Source organism: Martes martes (assembly GCF_963455335.1).
Source record: "Martes martes genome assembly, chromosome: 3".
Taxonomy (NCBI): domain Eukaryota; kingdom Metazoa; phylum Chordata; class Mammalia; order Carnivora; family Mustelidae; genus Martes; species Martes martes.
In genome coordinates, this window is record NC_137890.1 from 56,672,149 (window position 1) to 56,699,016 (window position 26,868).

General features: G+C 44.1%; 1 protein-coding gene across 4 annotated transcripts in view; it reads left to right on the forward strand.

Moving 5' to 3' along the window:
- Positions 1 to 19,559: 19,559 nt before the first annotated feature.
- The window catches only part of LRCH1 (leucine rich repeats and calponin homology domain containing 1), a 195,538-nt gene continuing 188,229 nt past the window's right edge, over positions 19,560 to 26,868 (forward strand). For 3 of the 4 annotated variants that reach the window (XM_080798076.1, XM_080798074.1, XM_080798075.1), the window contains exon 1: positions 19,590 to 20,125. In XM_080798076.1, coding sequence (XP_080654202.1) covers positions 19,819 to 20,125 — 307 coding nt within the window. In that variant the 5' untranslated portion in view covers positions 19,590 to 19,818. Of the gene's footprint in view, positions 20,126 to 26,868 lie in introns of all 4 variants that reach the window. The other variant, XM_080798073.1, reaches the window with a different exon arrangement.

A 26,868-nucleotide genomic window follows, 5' to 3' on the forward strand; every position in this document is an offset into this window, starting at 1 on the left:
CAAGCAAGGACTCCTCAAAAGGTAAACCCTCCCTGAGGTACAGCTGACCCCCTGATGGTTTAACCTTCTTCCAGGACCATGGTTACAAATTCCTTCCTTGGTTACAGAACCTCATGCTTTTATTGTCTTGGAATGCGGAGCACATGTTTTGAAAACATTTGCTTGTCTGGCTCTCTTACTAGCCTGAGAGCTTCTTGAGAATAGGACTGATTGCATCTCTGTGTCTCTAGGGCCTTGTATAGTAGGCTTTCAATCAGTGATTATTAAATAAATGTTGAACTAAATCTACACAAGTTACAAGGATGTGTGAGCCATTACTAACATTTAATACCTCCACGTAATGCAAACTGTTCTCAATTTGTGCCTCTACAGGTTTCTTAGAATGAGGCTGAATTCCTGTCTTCACAAGTCTTTGGGCAGAGAGTTTCTGTTTTTGCCTTCTGTGTAGACTGTGAAATTAGCCTTTAATGAGAGAGAGAGAGAGAACTCTTTCTCTCTGCAATTCCAAAATCCCAGGAAAGGACCTGATGGACTCGATTCTGGTACTGGAACGATGATCACCACCCATGATCACATTATTCTAACATGACTGCTCCCACGTCACTGGGAGGAAGTTGCAATTCTATTAAATGAGAGTGGGGGTGGGGTGCCGAGCTAGGAAAACAACAGATGTCCACGACAGTCTGCTAACATCGAGGGTTGAAAAACAATCTCTTACTGGGGTTAGCGAACCTTTGTTTATACAGTCATCCCTCTCAATGTTTTGGACATTTTCATAAGGGCCTCTTAAAAGATCAAAAGGTCACCAAAACTCAGAGAAATGCCTTTCTAATAGATACATTACAGGCCCCCATGGTTGTGATATTTAGGGGCACAACAGCCTTCTCCAGAGTTTTCAGTTATCCCATGCAGGGAGCTGTGAATGTCCTTTACTCAGAAAGCCAACGAACTCTCTCTATTAATACCAACACTTCTGTCACCGGTGGAAGGTTTCGGGCAGTTAGGTTCTAAAGGTAAAACTCTGTCAGCACCAACATACACAGAGCAAATGGAATCTAGAAGCACTTTCCGTGTTGGGCTCAAGCCATCACCCCGAGGCACCAGGCGCTATATTTGAGAACAGGTCACTGAATGCCTCTGAGCCCCTCTTTCCTCAGCTGTAAACAGGGAATAAATAACAAAGCCGAGTTGCTGTGAGAACCAAGTAAAACCAAGTACGGAAAGCGCTCTTCTATGATTATTATTTACTTGTGCTATTTTAGGAAGAAAATGGAAAATAATTGAAGTACCCATTTAAAAGGGAATGGTATATCAGCTCTGTGTAACTACTCATATTTTGGTATTAAATGTTTTGCAGTAATCAGAATGAAAACAATAACAAAATGGGGAAATGACTGGCACACTGAAGGAAGAATAGCAGTGTTACATTTTTCTATTATGATCTGGTGAACAATATGTATACATATGAAAAAGAACGAGAGCGGCACCTGGGTGGCTCAGTGGGTTAAAGCCTCTGCCTTCAACTCAGGTCATGATCTCAGGGTCCTGGGATCGAGCCCTCCATCGGGCTCTCTGCTCGGTGGGGAAACTTCTTCCCCCTTCCTCTGCCTGCCTCTCTGCCTACTTGTGATCTCTCTCTCTCTGTGTCAAATAAATTAATAAAATCTTAAGAAAAAGAAAATTAGAAAGGGGGTCAAATAAACACAATTTGGTATTTTGGGGAGGAGGCAGACTCGGGGGCAATTTTTTTCCCTTGCAACTTCATTTCTGATAGTATTGTCTGTGTTTGAAATTATATTTTTAAAAGTTCCTCCTTAAAATGACAGAAAGCAATTAAGTTCTGTCCCTCCTTTCTCATAGGCGTCCTTCTCCGAGAGGCAGGCAGCCACGGTATCCTGGGCCCTTTGCCGGCGTCCTGTAGAAGTCTGTTAAAGCTTCCTGGAGTCCTAGGTCCAGTGAGGAGAACTAAAGGTAGAGTTGCCCAAGTGTTGAAATGATTAAGACATATGGCATCTTCGATAGAGGCAGAAGTGTGGAGGCAGGGCACATGTGGGCAAGTTGGCACAGTTTGTAATTTTTTCCCTGCCCACCATCTTTTTGTCCTACTTCAGCTATCTGTGCCCATTCTTCCTCTGGGAGACCTCCTCCTCCCCATCTCAGTCAAGTGTCGTAGGTGGAGATGCACTGGAGTCAATTAGCACATCTGTCAAGAACCATAAAGGCTCCGAGATTTTATCCTACTTGCAAGAAAGCAAGTTAGCCTGCTATCATTTCATGGATGCTTATGGAGAACATAAGACTCTTTGACAGAAACACACACACATGCACACACACGTGCACACACACACACAATCTATTCCTCAGAGCAAAAACAGTAGCTAAAGTGTCAGCATATTTGTTTTGGTCTCCCAAGCTCCAATTCCACAGGGTGGCAAGGAGGGAAAGGGGACATGTTCACATGTAGTGAGTTGTGTTACAGCAGAGAAAATCAGAGCCCAGAGCCCAGTACATTTTGAGTAAGCAGAGAACACTGTTGGCTCAACAAGTCAGTCTTTCCTCCCCACTCCCCCCATGCAAGCAATAGTCAAACTATAGGTCCTTGACCTACTCGGTTGCACGTGTGACTAACTCCAGAGCCGCTCAGGAGAAGGACAGACCTTGAGGTTGGGCACACCCAGCACATAACAGATGCTCAGGGCCATGTGTCCCCCAACGGTATCAAATTTGCTTGGCTACATACAGACATGCATGTGAGCTACCAGACCTACTGAGACAAAATAAAACCTTTGAAGCTTTTGCTCCAGATGGCAGCAACTAACTTCCCATCCCACTTCCATCCCAGATAAGAATTCAGAAGAACCATCCTGTGACCAATAGAGAAAAGTCTGTGTGAGAGCAGAGTGTCCTCAGAGAAGGCAAGATTGAGAAATGGAGAGGTTTGGAAAACTGATCCTGATGTTTGAACCAGTGTGTGAGGCCAGGCTTAAAACCAAGCCACGTACCTACAGAATGGCCATTTATGGAAGGCAGTGTGGGTACAGTTTTCTGTCACTGGCCAGTGGAGTGCTCGACACAGATATCAGTGCAAACTTGTGTTAAGGTTCCCCAGGGAAACAGAACCAATAGCATAGCTAGATGATAGCTGGATAGCTAGATGGAAAGAAAAAGAGGGGTTGAGGAAGAGAGAGAGATTTATTGTATAGGATTATGAAGGTAGACCAGTCCTAAGATTTGCAGTTGGCAAGGTGGAGATATGGCAGAGCTGGTAATATAGTTCTAGTCCAAGTCTGAAAACCTGAAGGCTGGGAAAACCCATGTCCCAGTCCAAGACCACCAGGCGGGAGGAATTTTCTCATACTCACAGGAGGGTCAGCATTTTTGTCTTCTTCAGGCCTTCAACTGATTGGGTGAGACCCACCCACACCAGGGAGAACCACTGGCTTTACTCAGTTTCCCATTTCAAGTATTCGTCTTCTCCAGAAACACCTGTACAGACACACTCAGAATAACATTTGGCCAAATGTTCAGACACTTGTGGCCCCAATCAAGTTGACACATAAAATTTAACCATCACAACACTTGCACTATTAAATTTCATTCATGAACTGTAACAAATGTGCTTAAATCTTTTTTCATTGGTGAATGTTTAAAGTCCCTAGCTGATTCAACTTCACAATTTTTATTTTTCTGGACTCTTAGGGGAAAAAATGGAGCTCTTTGATGAATCATTTGTTGATTCATTTCATTCAAGGTTTTGTTAGGGGTTTTAAGAGCTTAAAACCATGTTTTCATAGTTGTGTTATTCCTTAGGCTAAATTGAATCTGCTGGGTAAAACCTTCCCCTCTATTATAAGTGTTATTCCTCCATATTCATCTCTCTCCTCTTCCTGAAATAAAAATGGTCATGGGGAGAAGGCGGGGGTAAGTACTTTTTCAGGATAAAAATCTCTTTGGCTTTCTCACGCTATTTTAAGTTCATGATCCTGTCCATTTGATATTCATTTTACATGCCTGGCTTTCATCACAGTGATTAGCTATTTAATTACATTGCAGCTGAAACAGCCAGCTAGCCTTTCAGTGAGATTGAGGAAAACCTGAGCCTCACTTCCAGGCGTTTCTGAATCCTTCTATTTCTCTGTGTTATCTTCACAGGCAGCCTTTAATACAGAGACTACAATGTAGATAATTAACCTTCTAATGGTGCCAGGTACATTAAGAAATGGCTTGATTTTATTTCTGCCCCACTCGAAGTCTTCATCCACGGCTCAACCAAGTATTTCCCCCGCCTTAGGGCTTCTTCTCATGGAGGAGCACAGTTCCTCTGTCAGGCGGCCAGTCAGCCAAGAAGGAAGGCATGTGAATGAGACCAAATTCAGAACGGAGGGGGATGTCTTTTCATTTTTGTCCTGTGCTCTCCATCTTGACTGTAGAGTGGAAACTTCTGGCCTCTCCAGATGCTGAGGAATTCATCCCTAAGCCCTCTTGGAGAACTGGGGGGAAGCTTTCCTCTCACTGGCTCCTCACCATGGTGGAGAGACCAATAGAAATGGTGGGATGAGGGCTCAGCCTCCTTTAACTGCCAGCACGCAGAGAAAGTCTCCTCCCCACCTCTTCCTTTCCCTCAGCAGCTCAATAGCCTTCCTCAACAGCAGCCCTTCCCTGCAAGGGAAGCCTTCAGTCCTCTGCTTTTTGACTTGTGACTGCTGAATTTGTCAGGGAGAATAGGAAACTCGAGGTTAGGCTTTGGGCCAAGTCACATCCTTTATGCTGCCAGCTGTCCTTGAATATAACTGCTGTTGTATCATCATTAAATCTGGCTTCTTGAGTCTTTTTAAAATTTGTTCAGAATCTGGAGAAGAGACTAGTTAATGGGTTTGATCACCTCTCATCAAACCCCAGACCTACAGCAAGGACTTGAGAGAACTGGCAGGGAGTTAAGTGGGATACTGTAACAACATGATACAAGGTCCCAAGAAAATATGTGCTTGGAAGACCAAAGCCGTGTTAAGTTTGGGGACCTGTTTCTCTTGCATTCTTTTCCACATCCCATCAAACATGTAAGGTAGTTTTGATGGACACCATAAATGCAGCATGTTAGTCACAAGATAGTCTTCTTCTTCTTCTTCTTCTTCTTCTTCTTCTTCTTCTTCTTCTTCTTCTTCTTTTAAGATTTTACGTATTTGTCAGAGAGAGTGAGCACAAGCAGGGGGAGTGCCAGAGGGAGAGGGGGAGAATCCCCTGCTGAGCTCAGAGCCTGATGTGGGGCTTGATCCCACGATTCTGAGATCATGACCTGAGCCTAAATCAAGAGTCGATCACTTAACAGACTGAGCCACCCAGACACCCCCAGAGTAAACATTTCTTTTTTTTTTTTTAAGACTTTATTTATTTATTTGACAGATAGAGATCACAAGTAGGCAGAGAGAGAGGGAGAAGCAGGCTCCCTGCTGAGTAGAGAGCCTGATTCGGGGCTTGATCCCAGGACCCTGGGATCATGACCTGAGCCAAAGGCAGAAGCTTCAACCCACTGAGCCACCCAGAGTAAACATTTCTTTTTTTTTTTTTTAAGACTTTATTTATTTATTTGACAGATAGAGATCACAAGTAGGCAGAGAGAGAGGGAGAAGCAGGCTCCCTGCTGAGTAGAGAGCCTGATTCGGGGCTTGATCCCAGGACCCTGGGATCATGACCTGAGCCAAAGGCAGAAGCTTCAACCCACTGAGCCACCCAGAGTAAACATTTCTAACAAGAGAATTTCCCTAGGTCATGTGATGTGTTCCAAATTGCATCACACGTGGAGGCATACAGTTCAGGCTATCCTATAATTTAGTAGATGGACAAATGATGACCACTAGATCTTTCTGTTGTAAAGGTGTAGGGACTTTTTCCCCTTTACAACCCTGGAGAGAAGGGGAACAAAATTATTTTCAAGTGTATGTGGTAGGATTAATAGATAAAGATAACAAAGAAAATTTAGAAAAGGAACAGTGATTTAGAGTGACTATCAAGTATTAAAATATATTTTAAACATGGTGATATGGAGCAGAGATTAGCCCCCTAATGGGTTAAGTAGCCCACAGCTGGCCTGTCCTGGGGCTGTGGTGAGAGGCTCCCCACCATGGGCTGGCATTTACCAGTAACTTAAGTCAGGTAACTGAAGAAACTGCCATAGGAGCTCTTGGCTTTAGCTGATCCCCAAGTCCCCTTGGCCACCTTTGCTAAGTTACATGAACACACACACGCCAAACTGGCATGGATTCTTCCAAAGAGAGTTATGACTATATCTAGACAATGCATTTGTTGACTCTATTCCATTGTTTAGGATCATATTAGAACAAAATCCTTTTCAATGGATGCCTATTAAACTGACATATTAGAAAAGGACAGACAATGCTTGCAGTTGAGAACAACAAAATAAAACAAAAGAAATTCAAATAAATAAATAATGGGTGAGAATCTCATAGGGTTTTTCCATAGTCTCCTAGAAGGCAAACCCCCTCCTTAGGAGCGTGTGTCTGTACCAGCTTTGGAACTAGGAGAACAACATGTCTGGGTGATGGCCTGAGCAAAGATTAGGACAGTATGAAGGACAGAATACAGTGCAGTCCCAGGCAGGCAGGGAGAGTGGATGAGAGCTAGACCAGAAGCCAGGGCAGGACCTGCATGCAGCCAGAGGGGCCACGGGAAGAATGCAGCTGTGTGATGGTCTTCTCTTTCTGAGTCTGCATCTCTGTGAATCTTTCCCCAGCTGGAAATAAAAATGAAACAAATTTACTTCTATACTCCTCCCACCCCAGCTCTGAAACCATCATGAGCCTTGGAAAAAGATAGATGGTGTTCCCGAAAAGGACTTTGTTCAGCTGTGTTCCTTGATGGGTTTCTGGAAACAGGCTGGAGAGCAGGGGAGAAGGAAGCTAACCTACGTTGTTTGACAGAGTCACACAAATGATATGCAGGTATGAAGTGACGATGTCACTGTCATTGGTGGTGGCTATCTGGGATCCATAAGGACAGACCAAATAATCACTTGGAGCCTTAAACCAGCCTTTCTAGGTGAGCTACCTTGTGAGGATTCTCAGCTGGTTTCTTCCTTCCCCGAGCGGCTCTCCTAGGATAAGGAGTTGATTCACCTGGATTTGACCTCTCCAGTGGATTATTTCTAGTCAAACCAAAAAGACTGTTTAAGAGTTTAGCAAAGAAGAGAGCACTTTGAGGACTCTAACACTGTCGTATAGTAATGCCTCATTGCCCAGCTGACCACATTGTCCTGTACTCACTTCCCCTTCCTCCCTCCGATGTCAGCCCAGACAAGGCAGAAAGGATAGTTCAGGCACTTTACAGACTCAAAACTGTGGGCCAAATAAGCTGTTCTTAAGGAACAAGCATAGTCCACGCCTCTTAGATAGGATAATCTAGTTTCAGATAATCACATTCCTCTGATAATGGTTCACCTCTCCCTTTTCATGTTTTTCTTGGAAGTCCCAAGCTCTGATTGTTCTCTTACTATTTCCTGGTGGGGACAGCTTCAGGGTTCTACCTGAGAAAAGGCATCCAAATTAGATATGGAGCTCTACACTTACGTCAACAGATCAACAGGATTTTCATTTCCAGCAATTGCATGATAACTCTTGAATGCTACGCGAAGGCTAAAGCAATTATGGAATACGATTATATCAGCCAACTACATTGCTTTTCGCCATCCTGCAGTTAAATTTTTGCAGTATGCATTTTGAGCCCAGGTTGCAAGCTAGTGCAAAACGTTTCCTACTCTGTGTGTAGTGTTTTTCCATAGTTTAAAAAAAAATTGCCTTAAGACACACTCATTCTTTTCATAGCCATAAGCTAATGATATTTTTTATAAAAACAAGACTGTGCTCAAAGCATAAAAATATAAATAATAAAACTAATTATGTTAATAACAGTAGCTAACAGTCTTCAGGGCTTCCTACTCCTCAGGTACCAGGAATAGGATAAAGCATTTCATACACAGTATGGCATGGACACTGACTGGTCAGAACTATCACTGGTCTCACACCTCCAGTAGGATACCTGAGGCCTATTGTCACACTGGGCACTAACCCTTTAGTTGCTGGGTCACAAAGAAGTGTGATGAATCTAGGGGGAGGAGCCTGGCAGGAGACGTGGTGTTTTTTGGTGGGAAGGAGGTGGGGAATATGTTGAGGGCACCCATATGGAAATGTTGCATATTTGAACAACAGATAATACAGATGTGTCCACCTGCTGCATATCATTCAAAGCCACCAGGCCCTCTGCTAGAGCTCCTCTTCCCAACACAACCCTTCAGGGAAGATCCTGCATCTACATTCATTTTACAGAGAAGGAAATGCAATCCTACAGACTTTAAAGATCTTGCCCAAGATCACACAGCCCGTACAAGGAAGTAAGAAGGACTGGTGGGGAACAGTTTTAAGCTTATAGAAAAACTGAGTAGTTTTTCTCACATGCACACCTGTGTCCCCCATTATTAACATCTTGTATTAGTGCAGTGTATTTGTTGTATTTCATAAGTTGATATTGATACGTTATTATTATTATTAACTGATTATTATTATTAACTAAATGCCATAGTTTGCGTTAGCATTCACTCTTTGCATTGTGCGTTCTATGGCTTTTGGCAAATGTGTAATGGCATGTGTCCAACATTACTGTAGCACACGGAACAGTTTCACTGCCCTGAAAATCTTCTGTGCTCCTCTTCCTCACCCCTCCCTCCTCCTCCCTCACCCCCTAGCAACCGCCGATCTTTTTACTGTCTCCATTGTTTCACCTTTTCCAGAATGCCGTATAGCTGGAATTACACTGTCTACAGACTTTACAGATTGACTTCTTTTGCTTACCGATATGCACTTAAGTTTCCTTCATTTCTTTCTGTAGCTTGATAGCTTTTTCTTGTTATCACGGAATAATATTCCATTGTCTGGATATACCACTGTTTGTTTAGCTATTCACCTTCTGAAGGACATCTTGGTTGTTTCCAAGTTTCGGGAATTTTGAACAAAGCAGCTATAAACATTCATGTGCAGGTTTTTGTGTGGACGTAAGTTTTCAACTCATTTCTGTAATACTAAGTAGTATGATTACTGTGTCATATGGTAAGAGTATGTTTAGTTTTATAAAACTGCCAAACTCCCTTCCAAGGCGACTGTACCATTTTGCATTCACACCAGCAATGAGTAAGAAAAAATGAACTTTTGAATCACCGTGTTATACACCTGAAACTAATGTAACATTTTGTGTCAGCTCTACTCAAATGAAAGACTTAAAAAAGAAATCACTAATTTTTATATAGACATTTAAAATTTCCAAAGCGCTTTTACTTATATTAACTGTGCCTGGATCACAGACAGACAGATTTCTTCAAAAGTAAAGCCCATCAATATGTTCTAAAAAACTGATGGATTTTTCTGTGTCATTGGTACTACCCAAGATAGACTTCTACTCACTCAGAATCTATTTGGTGAACTGCCATAGTTTCTTTACATACTTATCTTATTTAACCTCCATTGCAATCTTCAAAGGTAGCTAGCATCACTTCCATTTTGCTGAAAAGGAAACTGAAACCCAGAAGTCAAATATATTGTTCAAGATAACAAAGGAATTCAAACCCAGGGTCACCTATCGCCGTGTCCTGCGTTCATTACATTCTATCCCATTACATTCCCTCAATGCACATCATCAGGAAAAACTGTGAAAGACTTCGAAGCAAGGGGGGAGGAGGTAAAGAAAAAGATCCCCAAGTGTCCTGTGTAGTGCACCTTTCCTAGTTATCTTCCTTTTCACAGTCTCAGAGCAATTTTACCACTCTGCGAATTACAGAAAGCTGATAATAATGCAAATGATTCTTGTCCACAGAGTGGTAAATTACTTGCCTTTGGTGGAGTGCAATTGATAATTACCGCGTGGATAGACTGCTCTTTGTGTCTGCTTGTAAATTCCTTTCAGCATTCCCTCTCTGCCCTAGATGTGTGTATTCACTTGAATTCTCCTTTGAACCAGCTGAAATATCTTATGGGTTCAATGATTAATGAAGGAGTTAGATAAATTCTTTGACATGTGTTTATTTTATACTGGTATGATAATCATGGTTTTACCCTTAAAGATTATCTCTTTTTTTCCTCCCTGTAAGCCGGGGTAGGGGGGTGGGGGGGTAAGGGGGTGTTGAGGGGGGTGGGGTGGGAGGGGGGTGGGGTGGAGAAGTGGTAGGAGGGAGAGAGGGAAAGGGAGAGAGAGAATCTTAAGCACTCTCCAGCTTCACAGGAGTCTAATGCAGGGCTCAATCTCAGGACCCTGAGATCACAACTGACTAAGCCAAGCAGGTGCCCCAGGATTATTTTTTAATAGAATGTATTTTGTGTGTGTGTGTGCACCAGTAGAATCAGAAAAAATGCCAGTATTATTTCCATCTCGTGGTTTCTGTTTCATAACTCAGGGACCTACAACATGAGCATACAAAGTGCTGCGAGAGTTTGGATAGCTCTGAATCTCACCTTTTGAGATGGATGGTTCAGAGGGTCCGTTGTCAATTCTCTCTCCAGCGCTACCACTATGTTATTTCTCATTCTCCCCTGAAACGTTTTCCTCTTTTTCTGCAAAATTAAGATTCTCTGCTTACTGATACTTTAGAAACAGGGTGTTACGAGAAGGGGAATATACAATTGGAGCCTAATTAAGAATTTTAGAATTGAATTTGCCTGCCCTACTTCACACATCTCATTGTATGACAGATTATTATGTGTTTTGTGGATTTTTCAGGATACTAGTTTCTTCTGCTAGCCTGGGGCTCTTCATGAGCCATTTATGGTTTTATTTTCCTCTGACAAGGCAAGGGATACTTAGCAGATATGTCCTTCTCTGGGTGAGAAGTAATGTCAAAATACTTTTGGTAGAACGGAAAGATGAAATTACTGATTAAACTGTAATTTTGAGAGTCATGACATTTCAGAGAAAAAAGATCTTTAACATAAACCATCCAAACCTTTCATGTAACACAAGTGGAAACTGAGTTCCAGAGAAATTAAATGACTTGGCTCCAGTAACACAGCTGGCTGGTGACCTTGCTAGAAATAGGACTGCACCCTCATTTCCAGTTCAGTTCTTTTTCCATGACACACAGCATTTCAATGACCTTGCCCTTCAAGAACTCCAATTAGCACAATAGTTAAGAAATAACTGTAGTGTGAATTATTTTCTTGAACTTCTCCCATCTTATGAAATCATGCAATTTATAAAAGCTTATTGTTTTACCAATTTGAAGGAAAAATCAAGGGCAAGGTCAATGGTGGCAAATTTGCACTTAAATTACAACTAGCGAAAATAAATTTTAAGCTAATACGAGATTTTCACTGTTGTTCTCACTAACCAGACTAGGTCATATGACGGCCACACACTCCACCTCCCTTCATTTATGAAAGCCCTCCGGGTTTTTCTCTTAGCTTGCTGAAGTTAGGCGAGGCTGGCTAATTGATGCTGAAAACATATTTGCCTACTTAATTCACTAGTTGATGGCTAAGAAAACAGTCCATTATTAAGAACCCCGCATTTAATATCTCTCATTTGCATTCAAATTATTTTTTAAGTTGAAAGGAAGTTTGAGGGGAAAAGTGGATAAAAGCCTGGCATCGGTTTTAGAAAACATTAAGCTAGAGGATCCCTTGGACTTTCAGGCATGATAAAGAAAAACAGGTACTGCCTAATGCAGCCATCTGGACCCAAATGGTCCCAGTTAGGAGAAGAGCCATGTATAATTAGAAACAGTCCGTGCAGAATAGTGTAACCTGATCAGTAGCAAGACCTGAAAGATGTGTGCTTCTCTCATATCTGATCGGGAAGCTACCGTCCGCTGTCCGGGGTCTGGACTTTTAGGTGGCCGCATTCTCACTCCCTGGTTTGCACACAGAATTGCTAACCATACAAGGTAATCTACATGCTTCCCAGTTTCCCATCTAACCTGCTTCTTGTTAAGAGATCTCTCTGAGTCATCACTCACTGGAAGACCTGAGTAACCTAGAACCCCTTGGGAATGATGTTGGGTGAAAATCTGTTTAACATATCCACTGAACTCAGTAGTAAAGCCCTTGCCTCCTAATTTTTAACCCTGCAGGAGTAATGAGTGGTCAGTTAGATAGTATCTGTGCCCACGAGTGAAACAACTCAGACTGCACTAAGTTGTTAGGGAAGAGGCAGGGAATGAAGATTTAAATTAAAGGTAACTCAAACACATTTATGTCATTTACCCCACACTCAGCCCAGAGTGGGAGGAACCTCAGTCATTTGTGTCCTGGTTGCAGACTCATGCAAAAGAGATGCCTGGTGTCATTCGGGAGTGAGCCTCACACTGGGAAGCCATGCTTTTCACGGGGGCAGGTCTGTGCCCCAAGCCATAGGCGGATGCCCATATCCCGCTGCTGACATATGGTGCCCCGTCATTAGCCAGATGGTAGAAAGGCTTTAACGGACCTGAGCACGCATGAATTATCTAACCTGGGCTGTGGGAGGCTGTTAGGAGAGGCTGGGTGGGGATCAAATCTGGTGTGTGGCTGTGGAAGCCTGAACAGGAATTTAAAATGGGGCCCAAGGTTAGCACGGATGAACCTCTGTCATCTGCATCACCTCAGCCACCCGCCCCCTCTACTTATGTGTTGGAAGGCAGTTCCAATGTCACTAGCTTCCCTCTGTGCCCAAAGGAACATCGGGGTTCAGAAGGAGAAATATTTGCTGTACCTAAAAATTAGAATATTTTCTGAGATAGTTTTATGGCTCAAACTACCTCATTTGATATTTTTTAAATAGGGAAGGTTTGTTTAGAGTCAGAGTTCATTGGATGATGCTTGACCAGCCTTAGAAGGTGCAGAGTATGTCTAGTACCTTGGAATTGTACACAAAATGGTGCAAATAGGATTTCACACTCATCTTTCCAAGAAGAGGGTATATGTCTTGTCAGAGAACATCGCAGGGGGGCACCTGGGCAGCCCAGTTGGTTAAGTATCTGCCTTTGGCGCAGGTCATGATCCTGGGGTCATGGGATTGAGTCTCACGTCGGGTTCCTTGCTCAGTGGGGAGTTGGCTTCTCCCTCTCCCTCTGCCCCTCCTCCTGCTTGTGTGCTCTCTCCCTCTCTCTCTCTTAAATAAATAAATAAAATATTTTTAAAAAAAGTACCTCAAAGATCTGCAATGCCCAAAATGTTTTGTAGTCACTGGTATAGACCCAGGGAACCCAGCCTTTCTAATCATGGCAGAAAGTATCCTGAAAGATCATTACATGAAGTGGACGTCAGGTAACTTAGGGCCTGTATTTTGCCTGGCCCTTGGGTACTTACGTCACCCCTCAGCTGGCCGAGGGCACATTGCCTATCATGTTCCAGAGATAAGTAGCTAACAGTAGGTAGGAAAGGACCTGAGTTCTAGTCCACATTCTGCACTGGCCAGCAGCATAACATTGAGTAATTCACCTTCATGTCTTTATTTCAGTTTCCCAATCTGCAGAATGGGGAAGCTGGACTGCATTCCTGAGACCTCCCTTTCTGAGGACATGACAGACTGTATACCAAGTCCATGATGTGGCTCTGTCTACGGAGAGTTTATGGGAGAGAAGTGGTCTGTTATTAGGAGCCAGTTCATTTTTCTATCTTAAACACCAAGCTATATGCTTTAAGACATGTTGGATTTTGCAATCCATAGAAGAATTAGAAGCAAACAGACGCATCCAAGAGGAAAACCATCACTTGTGGGTAGCATGGAGATCTCAGTGATAGGTTAATGTGCTAATTAAGGCTGAAAACCAAAGATCACATATTTCTGATTATAATGGGGTACTCGCTCTATGGTTTCTGATTCGGAAATATTGCTCATAAATCTCTCTTCCCACCTCTAACCTCCAGTTTTGCTCTTAGCAGAGAATATATATTTAGATTTTTGATCCTTGGCATCCAATCCCTAAGGTACTAATTGTTAGTTTGGCATATTAATGTTCTCAGTTAGGTCTCCTGACTTTTTCACCCCAGTCTCCAAAAGAGGTATCTGAGTCCTTCCATCGAACCTGGATCCCATCCTTCTCATCTCCTCCATTTTCCTACATGTTCCACGGCCAACAGTCTCTGCCACTCTTACACCCCATGCGATCATGACCTGAGCCGAAGTCAGGAGTTGGACCCTTCACTGACTGAGCTACCGAGGGGCCCCGATCCCTCTTCTAATGATGTCCTGGAATGATTTCGAGAAAGAACTTGAGGTTCTCCACATCAACTCTTCAAATCCTGAGCACATGAACAGTAATAACATCTGGGTGCAGAAAGCTTAGTGCCCTTGTGGCCAGAGAGTGTTTCCTGCTAAATCTAGGGAGAACGGCCCCTCTAGGAGGCACACTCCAGTTCTGCATCTGACTAAGGAGTAATGACAGCCTTGCATTTGGAAAATATCCCTGTAATGACATCAGGAGTCTTAAAAACTGCCTTTGGGGAACATATAAATTAGCGTTGTAGTTAGATGCACAGTACCTTAAGTACAAAGAGGAAGACTTTTTTTGTTCTTTTAAAATCCACCTAATGAACAGCAGGGCTTGAAAGACCTTTGCTGAGGAGATGTTATAGTAGTGACACTTGGCGTCATTTTAAATATTGACTTCGAGGTCAATTTTGATCTGTTTAACCGTGATTTATTATAGATAATGTCAGGAGAGAGAGAGTACCCCAACCTAGGGTTTCACAGTGTGAGATCACCTTCATCTAGGGTTTCTCAAATATATGTGAGAAAAGCTGGAGGCAAGCCACTTCTCTTTCATGCATATTCACAAGGTGCACTAGTCTAGCAAAGACTTTAAGACTGAGCCACCCAGGCGCCCCCCCAAATACATTTCTTTATAAGTTAAAGTTATGTTAACTGGTGCCCTTCAGTCCTTATTTTCCAGTGGCTCTTCCCCCAGTAACCTCTTAAGAAACTTCTGACAGGAACCTGAGGGTCACCTATTGGTCACTGACATTTTCTTGTTACACCTTATTCAAAGAAGTATCAACCAAATTAAACCAAAAAAATTCTTTGTCACAATCATCTTCACATGCTGGGTGGTCCAAGCTATCTCTCCCTCACAGGTTCTTTCAAAATGCTATTAGGGGGCACCTGGGTGTCTCAGTGGGTTAAGCCTCTGCCTTCAGCTCAGGTCATGATCCCAGGGTCCTGGGATCGAGTCCTGCATCGGGCTCTCTGCTCAGCAGAGAGCCTGCCCCCCCCACCCCGTCTGTCTCTCTGCCTACTTGTGATCTCTCTCTGTTTTAAATAAATAAATAAATAATCTAAAAAAAAAAAAAAAAAAACCCTCTCTCCCTCATACTTTGTAATAGATTAAAAACAACAACAACGACAACAAAAACCAAAAAAAAAAAAAAAAAACCCCAAAATGCTATTAGGAACGTCCAGGTGGTAGAGTTTGTTAAGTGTCTCACTCTTGGTTTCAGCTCAGGTCATGATCTCAGAGTTGTGAGATCAAGTCCCACACAGAGCTCCATGCTGAGCATGGCATCTGCTTGAGATTCTCACTCCCTCTCCCTCTGCCCTTACCACTCAGCTCTCTCTCTCTCTTTCCAATAAATAAATCTTTTTTAAAAATGCTTTTGGGGTGCCTGGGTGACTCAGTCAGTTAAGTGTCTGCTTTCAGCTCAGGTCATAATCCCAGGGTCCTGGGATCAAGTCCCGAGTCAGGCTCCCTGCCTCTCCCTCTCCCTCTCCCACTGCCTGCTGCTCCGCCTGCTTGTGCTCTCTCCCCCTCTCGCTCTGTCAAATAAATAAATAAAATATTAAAAATTAAAATTAAAAAATGCTATTAATCTCTCAGAAGTTCTAGGTCAGAGCTGGGCTCTAGGGAAAAAAGGTCTGAGCTCTGCCCCTGATGTACTTAAATACAAATGAATACAACAAACTCTGATCACTTCCGGATAAATATTTACTTATAAATATTTACTGATATAGTGCAAAGAGAATACTTAAGTCCGAGAGCATGTGGAGGGAATTATAAAAAAGGTTGGTGTTATGCAGGAAATTTTCTTACTCCTTTTTTAAGAAAGAGGAAACTGAGGCAGGGAGTTTGGAGAATATTCAGGTAAAAAGATGGGAATAAGCCCCGACTCTGGCTTCCTTTGGGGTCACATACGTGCTGTAATTTGACTCTGGTCTCGGTGTGTTTTGCTTCAATTTTCAGGAGAGTCGGATGGATGAACTCTCCTGCTTGGGGTTGGATGGATCTTATGTCGGCTCCTCTTATCGAATTAGCTACAGCTGGAGGGGGCAATCAGGACCGTGAAGGACAAACCTGGGTGACCATGCCTACCTCTTCAGTATATGCTTTGAGTTCCCACCAAAAGAGAACTCTTCACGGCTTTCTGAGAAGGTGGTATAGGCTGAACAGACTTGCTCCAATCTTTTTTTTTTTTTTTTTTAAGATTTTATGTATTCATTTAAGAGAGCGAGCGAGCAGGCACGAGTGGGAGAGGAGCAGAGGGAGAAGGAGAAGTACACTCCTGCTGAGCAGGGAGCCAGATGTAGGGCTCGATCCGGGGACTCCGGGACCATGACCAAAGCCCAAGGCAGATGCTCAACAGACTGAGCCACACAGGTGCCCCTAGCCCTGCTCAAATCTATCTGCCATTCTTAGTTAAGTTTGATTCTCATAAGCTTGTCCATAGCTCTACTTTTCAGGCAAGAATGAAAGAGCTGGGTCTTAAATATGGAAGAGTCTGGTAACTTTTCTAAACTCAAGAGGAATTTTTTTTTAAATGGGTTCTAAAATTTTATTGTTTGTTGATGAAACTGATCACTTTTCTCTAGTAGCCAGTATTTTAATCTGAGAATATTTCTATTCGCCCCATTTTCTCAATCATTTGAATTGTTAACTTTGTAAGATAATTGGAAGGTACTAAAGACAAAACATGAAAAAAAATCTGCTGACATTATCCAAATAGTTTATAAAAGATTGTTTGTAGACCATCCCCAAATGAGGTTATATTAGGAAAACAAGGGGGAATAAAGACTAAAATATGGTAAATTGCATGTATTAATTAGAACTCTTGGTTACACAGACAAAAGATCAAATAAAATTAACTTAGGTGAACAGTAGAATGTATTACAAATGTACTGGATATCTCACAGAAACTAAAGATGCAAATCAGGAACAGTCAGAATCCAGGGTTTGAACGTAATCAGGACCCTCTGATCCTCTGGCTGCTGTCATTTGGTCAGAAGTCCACTTCTAGACTAACTGAGATGACCGGCTGAGTGGAAGAACTGCATGTATGGAGAGGGGGGAGAGTGAATGGGAAGATGGTACTGTTTTCCCAAGAAGTAAAAAGAGTATTTAACAAAACAGAGATGTCCGTATTTTAAAAAAAACAGAGAAGCAAGACAACAAGAGAAAATAGTTTGTCAAGTTCTTGAATATTTAGAAATAAGGTCAGTTTTAAGGGTCAAGTACTCTCCTCTATTTTAAGGAAAAACTCCTTCACTCAGGGACATAATTTGAAAGACAACCAACAAATGGCAAGCTTTCCATTATGCAATAGACAGGTTTATTGTGCACTTGGCCCATTGCGCAATGCTTAATTACCAATATTTATTGTGCACTCCTTATTCACAAAGTACTATTTTAGATACGAGGTGAGAGTTACAAAGATGAATGGGTCCCGCCCCCAAGGAATTCACACTTTAGTAATCTGAAGAAGGAAAACAAACTATAATAACTATGTCAGTCTAACATAAGGACCAAACACTTGTTAAAAAACAAATCCTAAAATCCTATTACATCATTTCCCCTAAAAAGAATTTGTGGTCTTTTTAAAAAAAGAAATGATGCTCTCTACTGTGCATCACCACAATTTGTGGTCTGAACTAAATTTGCAATCTGCTAGATGTCCTCAATCATACCTCCCATACTGATCACACAGACGTACCACCTGTTTTAGTTGAAGACAATTAAGTGAAAATTTTTTCTATGTCTGTTTCTCACTCACCTCTTGGGTAAAGACCAATGAGGAAAGGGGAAGTAGGTTCGTTTTTATAAGTGATGTAACTGTGCTTTTATTTATTATTATTGTTATTATTTTCAAGTCTGGTTTTTAAAAGTCTGGGAAGTTGAGGGGTTTGAGTTTGGCAGGAGAGGAGGTTTTGGGGGGAGACACCAGCAGGTGGCGCTTGTCTCCTCCGACGGGATTAGAACATTTTACTCTGCCTAGAATCCTGTACGAATTAAAGGCGACTGGGCAGGCAGGCAACGCAAGTGACATAGATAACGTCGTACTTTAGTGCCAAGTACATGAAGTCACCAGTTCCTATCTTCCTGCTCTACCATTATGGAAGACCGGCTCTCATACCAGCAGTGGTGTGGTATTTTCCTACATGTATCCTCATCTCTCCTAGCCAACTTGCTCATAGTGATGGTCAAGACAGTGATCTCGAAGAAATGGAGGCTCTAGAGAGTTGGAGCTACGTCCTGCGAAGGGAGTGGGGTTTTATCAGTCTTCAGCTGGTCTGCCCTATTCAGATGCTCTGTCGCCGTGTCTGGGCAGAACGTGAATTTGCTTACGCGTCAGTCCCCGTGTCCTTTGCGGGCTAGAAGCGGCATGAGGATACTTTGACGGGACCTGTGCGCAGGCTCAAAATGTGCTGAGTTACTGACTAGTTGGGGTCACTGGTTTTCTTACTTCTTTCTGTACCACTCAACTTTGGGGCTCAGCCAACCATAGCCAGCCCCTCTCCCTCATGGGCCAGTGGATTCTGTCCACCATCAAAACTACCCTCTTTTTCAAAGTCCTTCCTTTCTGCCTTTGCAGCACCCCCCCCCCCAATCGCTCAGAATACCTTCTGCTCTACTCCTATTTGGCTCTTCGTCCTGGGGTCCAGCCCGAGACTATACAGAAGAAGGGAAACCTTACAGTCTGAGGGCTACAAGTTCGCACTGCCTCTGACTGCATGGGTGACCTCAGACAAGTTTTTTTTTTTTTTTTTTTTTAAACTTCCTGTAGTTAAAACTGTAGTCTGGGGAAACAGTTTTTCCGCTCATGGGATCCCTGGATTAATGAGATAATTAATGTAGACACCACTGGTTCATTGTAGACGCCCAAATGCCAGGGGTCTGATCCCACAGTGAAAACCTGCCTCTTGGGCGAACTGTGGGTCAAAAAGCCAATATAGTTCGCAGAATTGAGATAACCTCTCACCTCCTTGTGATCTCACTGTATTTCAAACCCCATCTATTGCCTCGTTGGGCGTCTTCTCAGACCCTCTAAAACCTCTTGTCCCCCCAATACCCTGGGCAGCAAAAAGAACCCAGAGGTGTTCGGCGTCTAAACGAAGGTCACCCCGGTTATAGGGTCCGGCCTCCGACGTACCCCCCGACTGCCAGGCGGAGCGCGGCGAAGCGGCGGGGGCCGGCCCGGTTCCACGGGGAGGAAGGCTCAGGGCTGGACTGACAGCTTGGGGTAGGAGGAGGAGAGAGCAGGCGGTGCCGCGGAGGAGGGGAGAGCCGCCGAGAGGAGGGAGCAAGGGCGGGAGGAGACACATGCGCGCTGCCTGCCGCCGCCGCTGCCGCCGCAGTGCTTAGCTTCCCGGGGACAGGAAACCTTCGAGACCGAGCCGCGACTGCCGCCTCCCCGACTGCCCCTCATTCCGCGCGCCTGCCACACCCTCCTCCCCTTCTTCCAGTATTTTCCGGTGGGGCACTGCAGGGACTCGGCCCGCACTGCAGTCTCCCCCTCCCGGGGGAAAGCTGTGACCCCCCCCGCAGGAGCGGCGGGGCGGGGTGGGGGGGCCCGGGAGAAGATGGCGACGCCGGGAAGCGAACCCCAACCTTTCGTCCCTGCCCTCTCGGTGGCTACTCTGCACCCACATCATCATCCCCACCACCACCACCATCAGCACCACGGAGGAACCGGAGCCAGCAGCGGGGTCGGGGGAGGCGGCGGCGGCGGCAGCAGCGGGGGCTTCAACCTGCCCTTGAACCGGGGGCTGGAGCGCGCGCTAGAGGAAGCGGCCAATTCCGGGGGGTTGAACCTCAGCGCCAGGAAACTGAAGGAATTTCCCAGGACCGCGGCCCCCGGGCACGACCTCTCGGACACGGTGCAGGCAGGTGAGAAAGGGCCGAGGGGCAGGCAGTGGGTGTGGGTGAGCAGCTGTCGCGCCTTCCCCTCGCCGCGGCCAGGCATATCTGGCTTCGCGGGGGGTCCTCTGGCGGGTGCTTTCCAGAGTCAGAACATGCGTGGGCGTGGGAGAGGCGGGCGCCGCGGTGGGCAAGGTGGCTCCCGCCTGGCCAGAGAACCGGGGTGCGCCGGACCGCGGCGTCCGCGAGCGCGCGGGTCTCCGGCTCCCCGCCCTGCGGCGGCCGTGCCAGGGAAGTGGCGGCCGGGTCGGGAGTCGGGAGCGCGCGGTGCAAGTGGGAGGTTTGGGGCTGCCGTGTCGGCTTCCCCGGCCCCGCGCGGAGGCCGGGGAAGCCGAGCGCCGGGTGTGTGCTTCCGACCCGGGCAAAGCCCGGTTCGCGCCAGGCGTCGCCCGTCCGGACCGGGAAGCCGAGACAAAGGTGGCGCGCCCGGGGCCGACCCGAGGGCAGCGGCGTGGTGCTGCTAGGCCCCCTCGCGACATCGTCGAGCGGTCGAGCAACTTGGTGCGGACTGCGAGGAGGTGCCAGCCTTCCTCTCCTGCGCCTGTGCGAGGGGAGAGTCGCTGCCGTTGTCGCCAAGCCGAATGGGCAGCCACTTCGTCGGCTCGGCTCCCGCGTTCCTTGCCTTCAGCTAGCCGCCCACACGGTTCGGTCCTACCGCCGAGGCTCCCTGGTTCTCAGTAACCCGATCTTTGCGGGGGCCCAGAAGGGGACAGCAAGGCATATTAAAAGAAAAGTAATTAAAGCGAGCCGGTTTTCCTGTGTGAACCCGACAAGTTGTAACTCGCGCCAATGAGCAGCCAGCTCTTTCAAGTTATGTCATGTATTGACATATTTCGGAGACGTCTGCTTTCTCTTTGGTAGTTGGGGTTACGGGAGCGGGATCTATAAACAGGAAGGAGGCTGGTGGAACTCGATTTGGGCCTTGGGATCCCTGCAGAACTGCCTTGGTTTCCGACCATCCGGTTCAGCTCCCCCGGGGGAGGGTTTGTATCTTGGCAAGCGCCCAACATTTCCCAGCGCAGTGGGTGCCCCATTTTGGAACCACTGCCCAGACCTCCTGGCTGTCATCACCTCTTGGGCTGAGTGTCAGACCCCTTGGATACTGGATGGCTCAACTCTCAGCTCCAGATCTCCCAGTTTCCTCTCTTGGGGGAAGAGAGGGGGTTGGGCGAGAGAAGCAAGGTTTTTGGAGTTAGGTTTCCAGTGCTTTTTGTTTTCGACTTCAAGTCAGTAAACATCTTTGAGCGTCTTAATGAATATTTAGAAAGAATTGCAAGTTCGCTGGAGGCAAAAAAGGGCGCTTTAGGGTCATTAAACTTTGTGGCTTGGATTAGGGGTAGTCAGGAATCGTCAAAAAGGAGGGAATTTCCAGAGTTGAACTCTCAGCAGCTGGGGAGTCTCTTGATAGGACCTCTTAGTTACATTTTCTCAAGTGGAAGTTATTCCAAGAATTGCCTGAATCATTAGCTTTAAAAAAAAAAAATCTGTTGCTAAATTCTACTTCCCTTTTGCCATAGAGAATACCAGGGACTATGGTAGGATTGGGTATGAGTGCAGGAAAGGGAGCTGGTGACCAATGATATATGTTTGCAGGGTCAGTGTTGGGTTAGAGGGGTTTCAAAGTTGTTGGTCCACTCAGTTATGCAGACGTTTATTCCCAAATTTGAGTGAATTTGGTGGGTGTGCTGTGCTGGCATTTCTTTGAGACATGTGCTTTTAAAAGCGGGACCACCTTTTTTCAGTTAAGACCTTGCCGTATGAGTTAAATACTCCACAGTATTCCTGTTCTCCTTTCTTGCTTGGTTGTGGTGAATTTAGGTTGTGAGTTTTGCCAGTTTTTATTTGTGACCCCTCCTTGCACGTGTTTAAGGTTCAGAGAATTCTAACGAATTAAAAGTCAGAATCTTAACATCAATTTCCCAACAAAAAAATGCAGTATTAGGTATGGGATAGGGGATGTCACCAACGTTTGTAGAAATGTAGGACAACTTGGAAGAGGTAAAGTGTATTTAAGGTAGCCAGCGATTTCACGGGAAATGTGAGTACCCTGCTGTGTTCCACGGTGGCTTCTGCAAAACTTCTTTGCCTCAGGTCAAAAGCTGGCTGTAAACCAAATTTATTCTGCCCTTTGTTCTAAAGAAGTATTTCCTGATCACTGTTCTTTATTTGGAAGAGCAAAAATCAAAATAAAGCAAGAGTTAAATCACCCCCAGTTTGCACAGTGTTGATGTTTCCTGCATATGAAGAGTTCTGGCAAAGTGCAGAGTATGAGGAGTAAGACATACGATAAAGACGGTGGTTTCTCCTGGTTAATATTTAGTTTAGAGTTTACAGAAGTTTACAGAAAAGCTCTTAAAATCAGAATGGCCCATGAAGATTCTTAAAGACCTGAGATGTAAAGTGCACTTTTTCATAAGTTTTGTAAAACAGGGAGTGACACAGAAAGCTTTTTCTCATTGCTCAGTTGTATAATTCAGGCCATTTGGTAAAAGTAAACTCTTCTGGCTGCCACCTGTGTAGACCGCCACTCTTGGGCAATGTAACTTATCTGAAGAGTTGAAAAATGAGATGTAAATGCAGAAACATAGAGGCCAGGAGCCGCTCAGGAGATGTCTAAACTCTATCACTAAAATGCGTACATATTTTTCACAGGGAAAAAAAACCCCAAACTCGAAAGCCTTCGCTCATAGTGCCCCAGGCCCAAAAACTATTGGTTTGCTCATATTTGAGTCAAACTAATCTTGTTGTCAGGGTCCAGCCTTTTTGAAGGTGAGAAGGTTTGGAAAGAAAGACTGACTTAATGCAGGTGTGGTGGCACAGGTGACAGCGAGGAGAAGCGTGAACAAAAGACCCATGATAAGCCCTTGGTGTGTTCACTTTGCAGGGTGCCAAGTACTTTATCTGCATTCGCCCGCTCATTCCTCACTGGAAGCCTATTCGTATCCTCATTTATGTTTGGGGAGGTTGCAGTTAAGAGTCAGGTAATAGGCTCAAGGTCATACTCCTACTTAGTTGGTGAGCCAATGATTGGACCCTGACGGTTTCACTTTGGCTTTTATGTTCTTGACCATTTTCCTGTGAAGCAGAGAAGAGGTCGAGAGGAGCGGAATCTGAGAGGCTGTTTGGAGGTGCAAGCAGCCAACATTCATTCCACGAGAACCTGCCAGGCCTTGCTAAAAGCCAGGCACTGTTTCAGGCACCGGGGACCATCAGAGAATTCCTGTATCCCTTCATATGGAGTTTCCATTCTATCTGGAGGGGGATGGGGAGAAAAAGGAGGAAATTGATTTTGCAGAATGAGTTGGAAGATTTACAGGATAAGTATAATACTTTGTTTTAGAAAGACACATGCTGCCTGGATTTAAGGTGACATGAGGTAGCTTGTAACAACAAGAGCACAAAGGATGACGTGTAAGAAATAGAAACTGACGCATAAAATTGGGCCTGATAAAAAGAAGTACATACGTGCATCAAGAAAGCAAACCTTTTTTTTTTTTTAGTGTTGATTTATTAAGTGTGTCATTTTGGGATGAAGAAGTTCAAGGTGGTGTGGAATATGACTGAGAAAAAAGCAAATCGAAAAGAGGAGTAAGAAAAGAGAGTGTCTGTCTCAGATTGATTGCAGGAGGTGCTAGAAAATAAAAAGGAAGCCCTTGGACTTGATGCACAGACAGTTGGTGAGAACTGGTCCCATTAAGGAGAGGGTGGAGGGGTGCCTGAGTGGCTCAGTAGGTTAAGCGTTTGCCTTCGGCTCAGGTCATGATCTCGGGGTCCTGGGATTGAGTCCTGCATCGGGCTCCCTGCTCTGCAGGGAGTTTGCTTGTCCTTCTGCTCCACCCCCCTCCATTGTTCTATCTCTCTCTGTCTTTCAAATAGATAAATATCTTTTGAAAATAAACAAAAAAACAAGAAGAGGGTAGAGTGTATCATGGCAGTATCTTTTTGAGGTGGCTGGAAGCAGGAAAGACTGTACGGGAAATGAAGAGCCTACCGAAACAGGAATATAGAAATCTGGCGTAAAAAAAATGCTCACTGTGGTCCCGTATATACCTGAGTGGAAGGTATAGGAGATTGCAAGGTGAAGATAAGATGGGAATGCATGAGAAGGTAAGTAATAGTTCAGGAAGTCCCAGGAGCCTCAAAGCAGGTCAAGGTGAGATGCTGAATCGCACAGATAGACAGTGTCCGTGAAATTCAGAAGAAAAGGTCTTTTCAGTTAAGCTGGTTAGGAAAGACTTTCATAGCATAGGCATGGTTTGGGTCAGATTTTACAGGATGGATTAGTGTTGGATAGAAGTGCCCGGGAACATTCTGTGGTTGGTAAGATGTTTCTGAGATGTGGAGTGAGAACCTGATGGCCTGAGATCTGTGAATAAAACAGAAAGAGAGGCATTTAAGCCTGTGCCTCTGGTCAGATCCTGCCTGCCCACTATCACCATGTAATGACGTTACAGAGACTAGGGCTCTTAGGACCTTTTATTTGAGGACTCTGGAGATGGCTGAGGCCTGGGACTTGTCAATCTGTGGGACTAACACCGGAGTCTGTCTGAGCTAGCTCCCTCAAATGTCTATGCAGATTCAAAGAATCTTCTTGGGGATTTGTGGGCAGGCTTATCTGCTGAATGCTGACTTTCCCCACCCCATTCCCATCCTATAGCAACTGAATCCTTGGGATGTTAGCAGTCTTTAGTCATCAGAATTCATATAGGACTTGATAAAGTAATCTATGTGTTCTCAAAAACATGTTCTGTTCCATAAACAGAGTTTTCATTACAAATGTGATGAAACTTTTGAAATCATGTGGCTTCTTAAAGTTTACATTCTTTTATAGTGATATTTAGTTTCAGATTATTTTTCTGCTATTGAATTAAATTTATTAGTTATTGCTGTACCTATCATTTATTACGGTCATCAATATGTAAATGTCTACATTTATGACATGTATCTTCAATTCTTTTCCATACACAAATGATCAGTCACAGCCTTTCCTTCCTATTTTTTTTAAGATTATTTATTTATTTATTTGACAGACAGAGATCACAAGTAGGCAGAGAGAGAGGAGGAAGCAGGCTCCCCAGCGAGCAGAGAGCCCAACGTGGGGCTCAATCCCAGGACCCTGGTATCATGACCTGAGCCAAAGGCAGAGGCTTTCACCCACTGAGCCACCCTTTCCTTCCTATTGTTATTTTTTCTTCTGTTGATCACTTCCTTCCTTGCTAAGATGTAGAAGATTTCTAATGGTGAAAGCTTTTAGAACATCGAAAACTCAGTATACGTGGTGGCTCAGGGTCCTGTCCAGATCCGCTTCATCTATGTGTTTGTGTATAGCAGAAACCATGTCCACAAACACGCTGCTATTCTCAGTGCTTGCACTGTGGGCCGCTCTTTATTGAAGAGGCAGGAGCACACTAATCAAGTCTCTAGAATAATAGCATACAATTATAGGCCACAAAACCTCCGGGAATTTTTGGCCTGTGCTGGTTTATAAAGAAACAGCCCAGGGTTTGACCTTCATCATCGGAATGATTCTTCTGGATCGTTTGTCAGTCACTGCGACATCTTAAATTTGATTTTTGGTGAGTATAGGTCATTAGGCCAAAATTTGGCAGACCCAACATTTAACAGTTTTAATTTAAATTATTGACTAAAAATTTTTTTTTTAGTTCCCTTGCAAACTTAAATTTTTTCATGCTGTGGTTTAGTAACTTTCTGGTGGCAAGCATTTGAAAGGTAGATCCCTTTTGAAGTCTGTTAATCTTGATCAATTCACAGTCGGTGTCCTTTTACTCTTGTTGTTCTGATGTGTAGGAAGATTTTTTCTGTCCTGTTACTCAGCTTCATCATTACTTGTTTTTAAACATAAGTTTTTCCCCTCTTGGTGTGTACTTTTCTATTTTTCCCTTTATATCTATCCATATAAATATACATAAGTACAAAATATGCAAAATAGAGAAATGTACATAAAAATATAGATAGGTAGGAAAATAGTTAGATGACAGATAGTTAGATAAGTAGATGTTCTGTGTTTAAAGGGCCGATATTCATTCTCTTAGTTTCTCTCCTGAGTCACTACCAGGCATGGACAGATTATATTTTTCCAGAGACTTGGTAATTTAAATGATAGAAATGCTATTAATTCTATTTAAGGTGGCTGTGGGTTCATCAGTCTGGCCACATAAGTTGCACTCTTGTCTAAGCCTCACAAAAACCTGTTTGTGACGCTACTTTCCAGATTTGGTTTTGTTCTTTGGAAAATTAGGGTTCTGCCTTACAGAGACATCAGGGGAAACTGCCCTGGGCTGAGATTTGGTAAGGCCCCGGATTTGTGAACAATTTCAGTGATTGAGTCAGTTGTTGGGATTAAGGTAATTTGGTGTTAATTGCAGTGATTATTTCAAGGTATTATAATAATCTATCATAAAAGGTTTAAGGATCTAAGGCACAAAACCCAACTATATTTACATATTTGATGCCTTTATTTATGTGTAACCTATAGGAAGCCTAGAGGCTTCTGTTACTGATACTCCTGGTTTTTGTTGCTGCTGTTTCATGAAAATTAATTCCAGAATTTGCAGTTACTCTATTTCCTATGGATTTTTTTTCTATATGATGTGAATTGTTTAACCAAAAGGGAAAAAAAAGGTCAGAATTCTAAGTAAGCCTTAGTTCAGGAAAACCAGGTCTATGCATGGAGACAAGCTTGAAGCACGCCT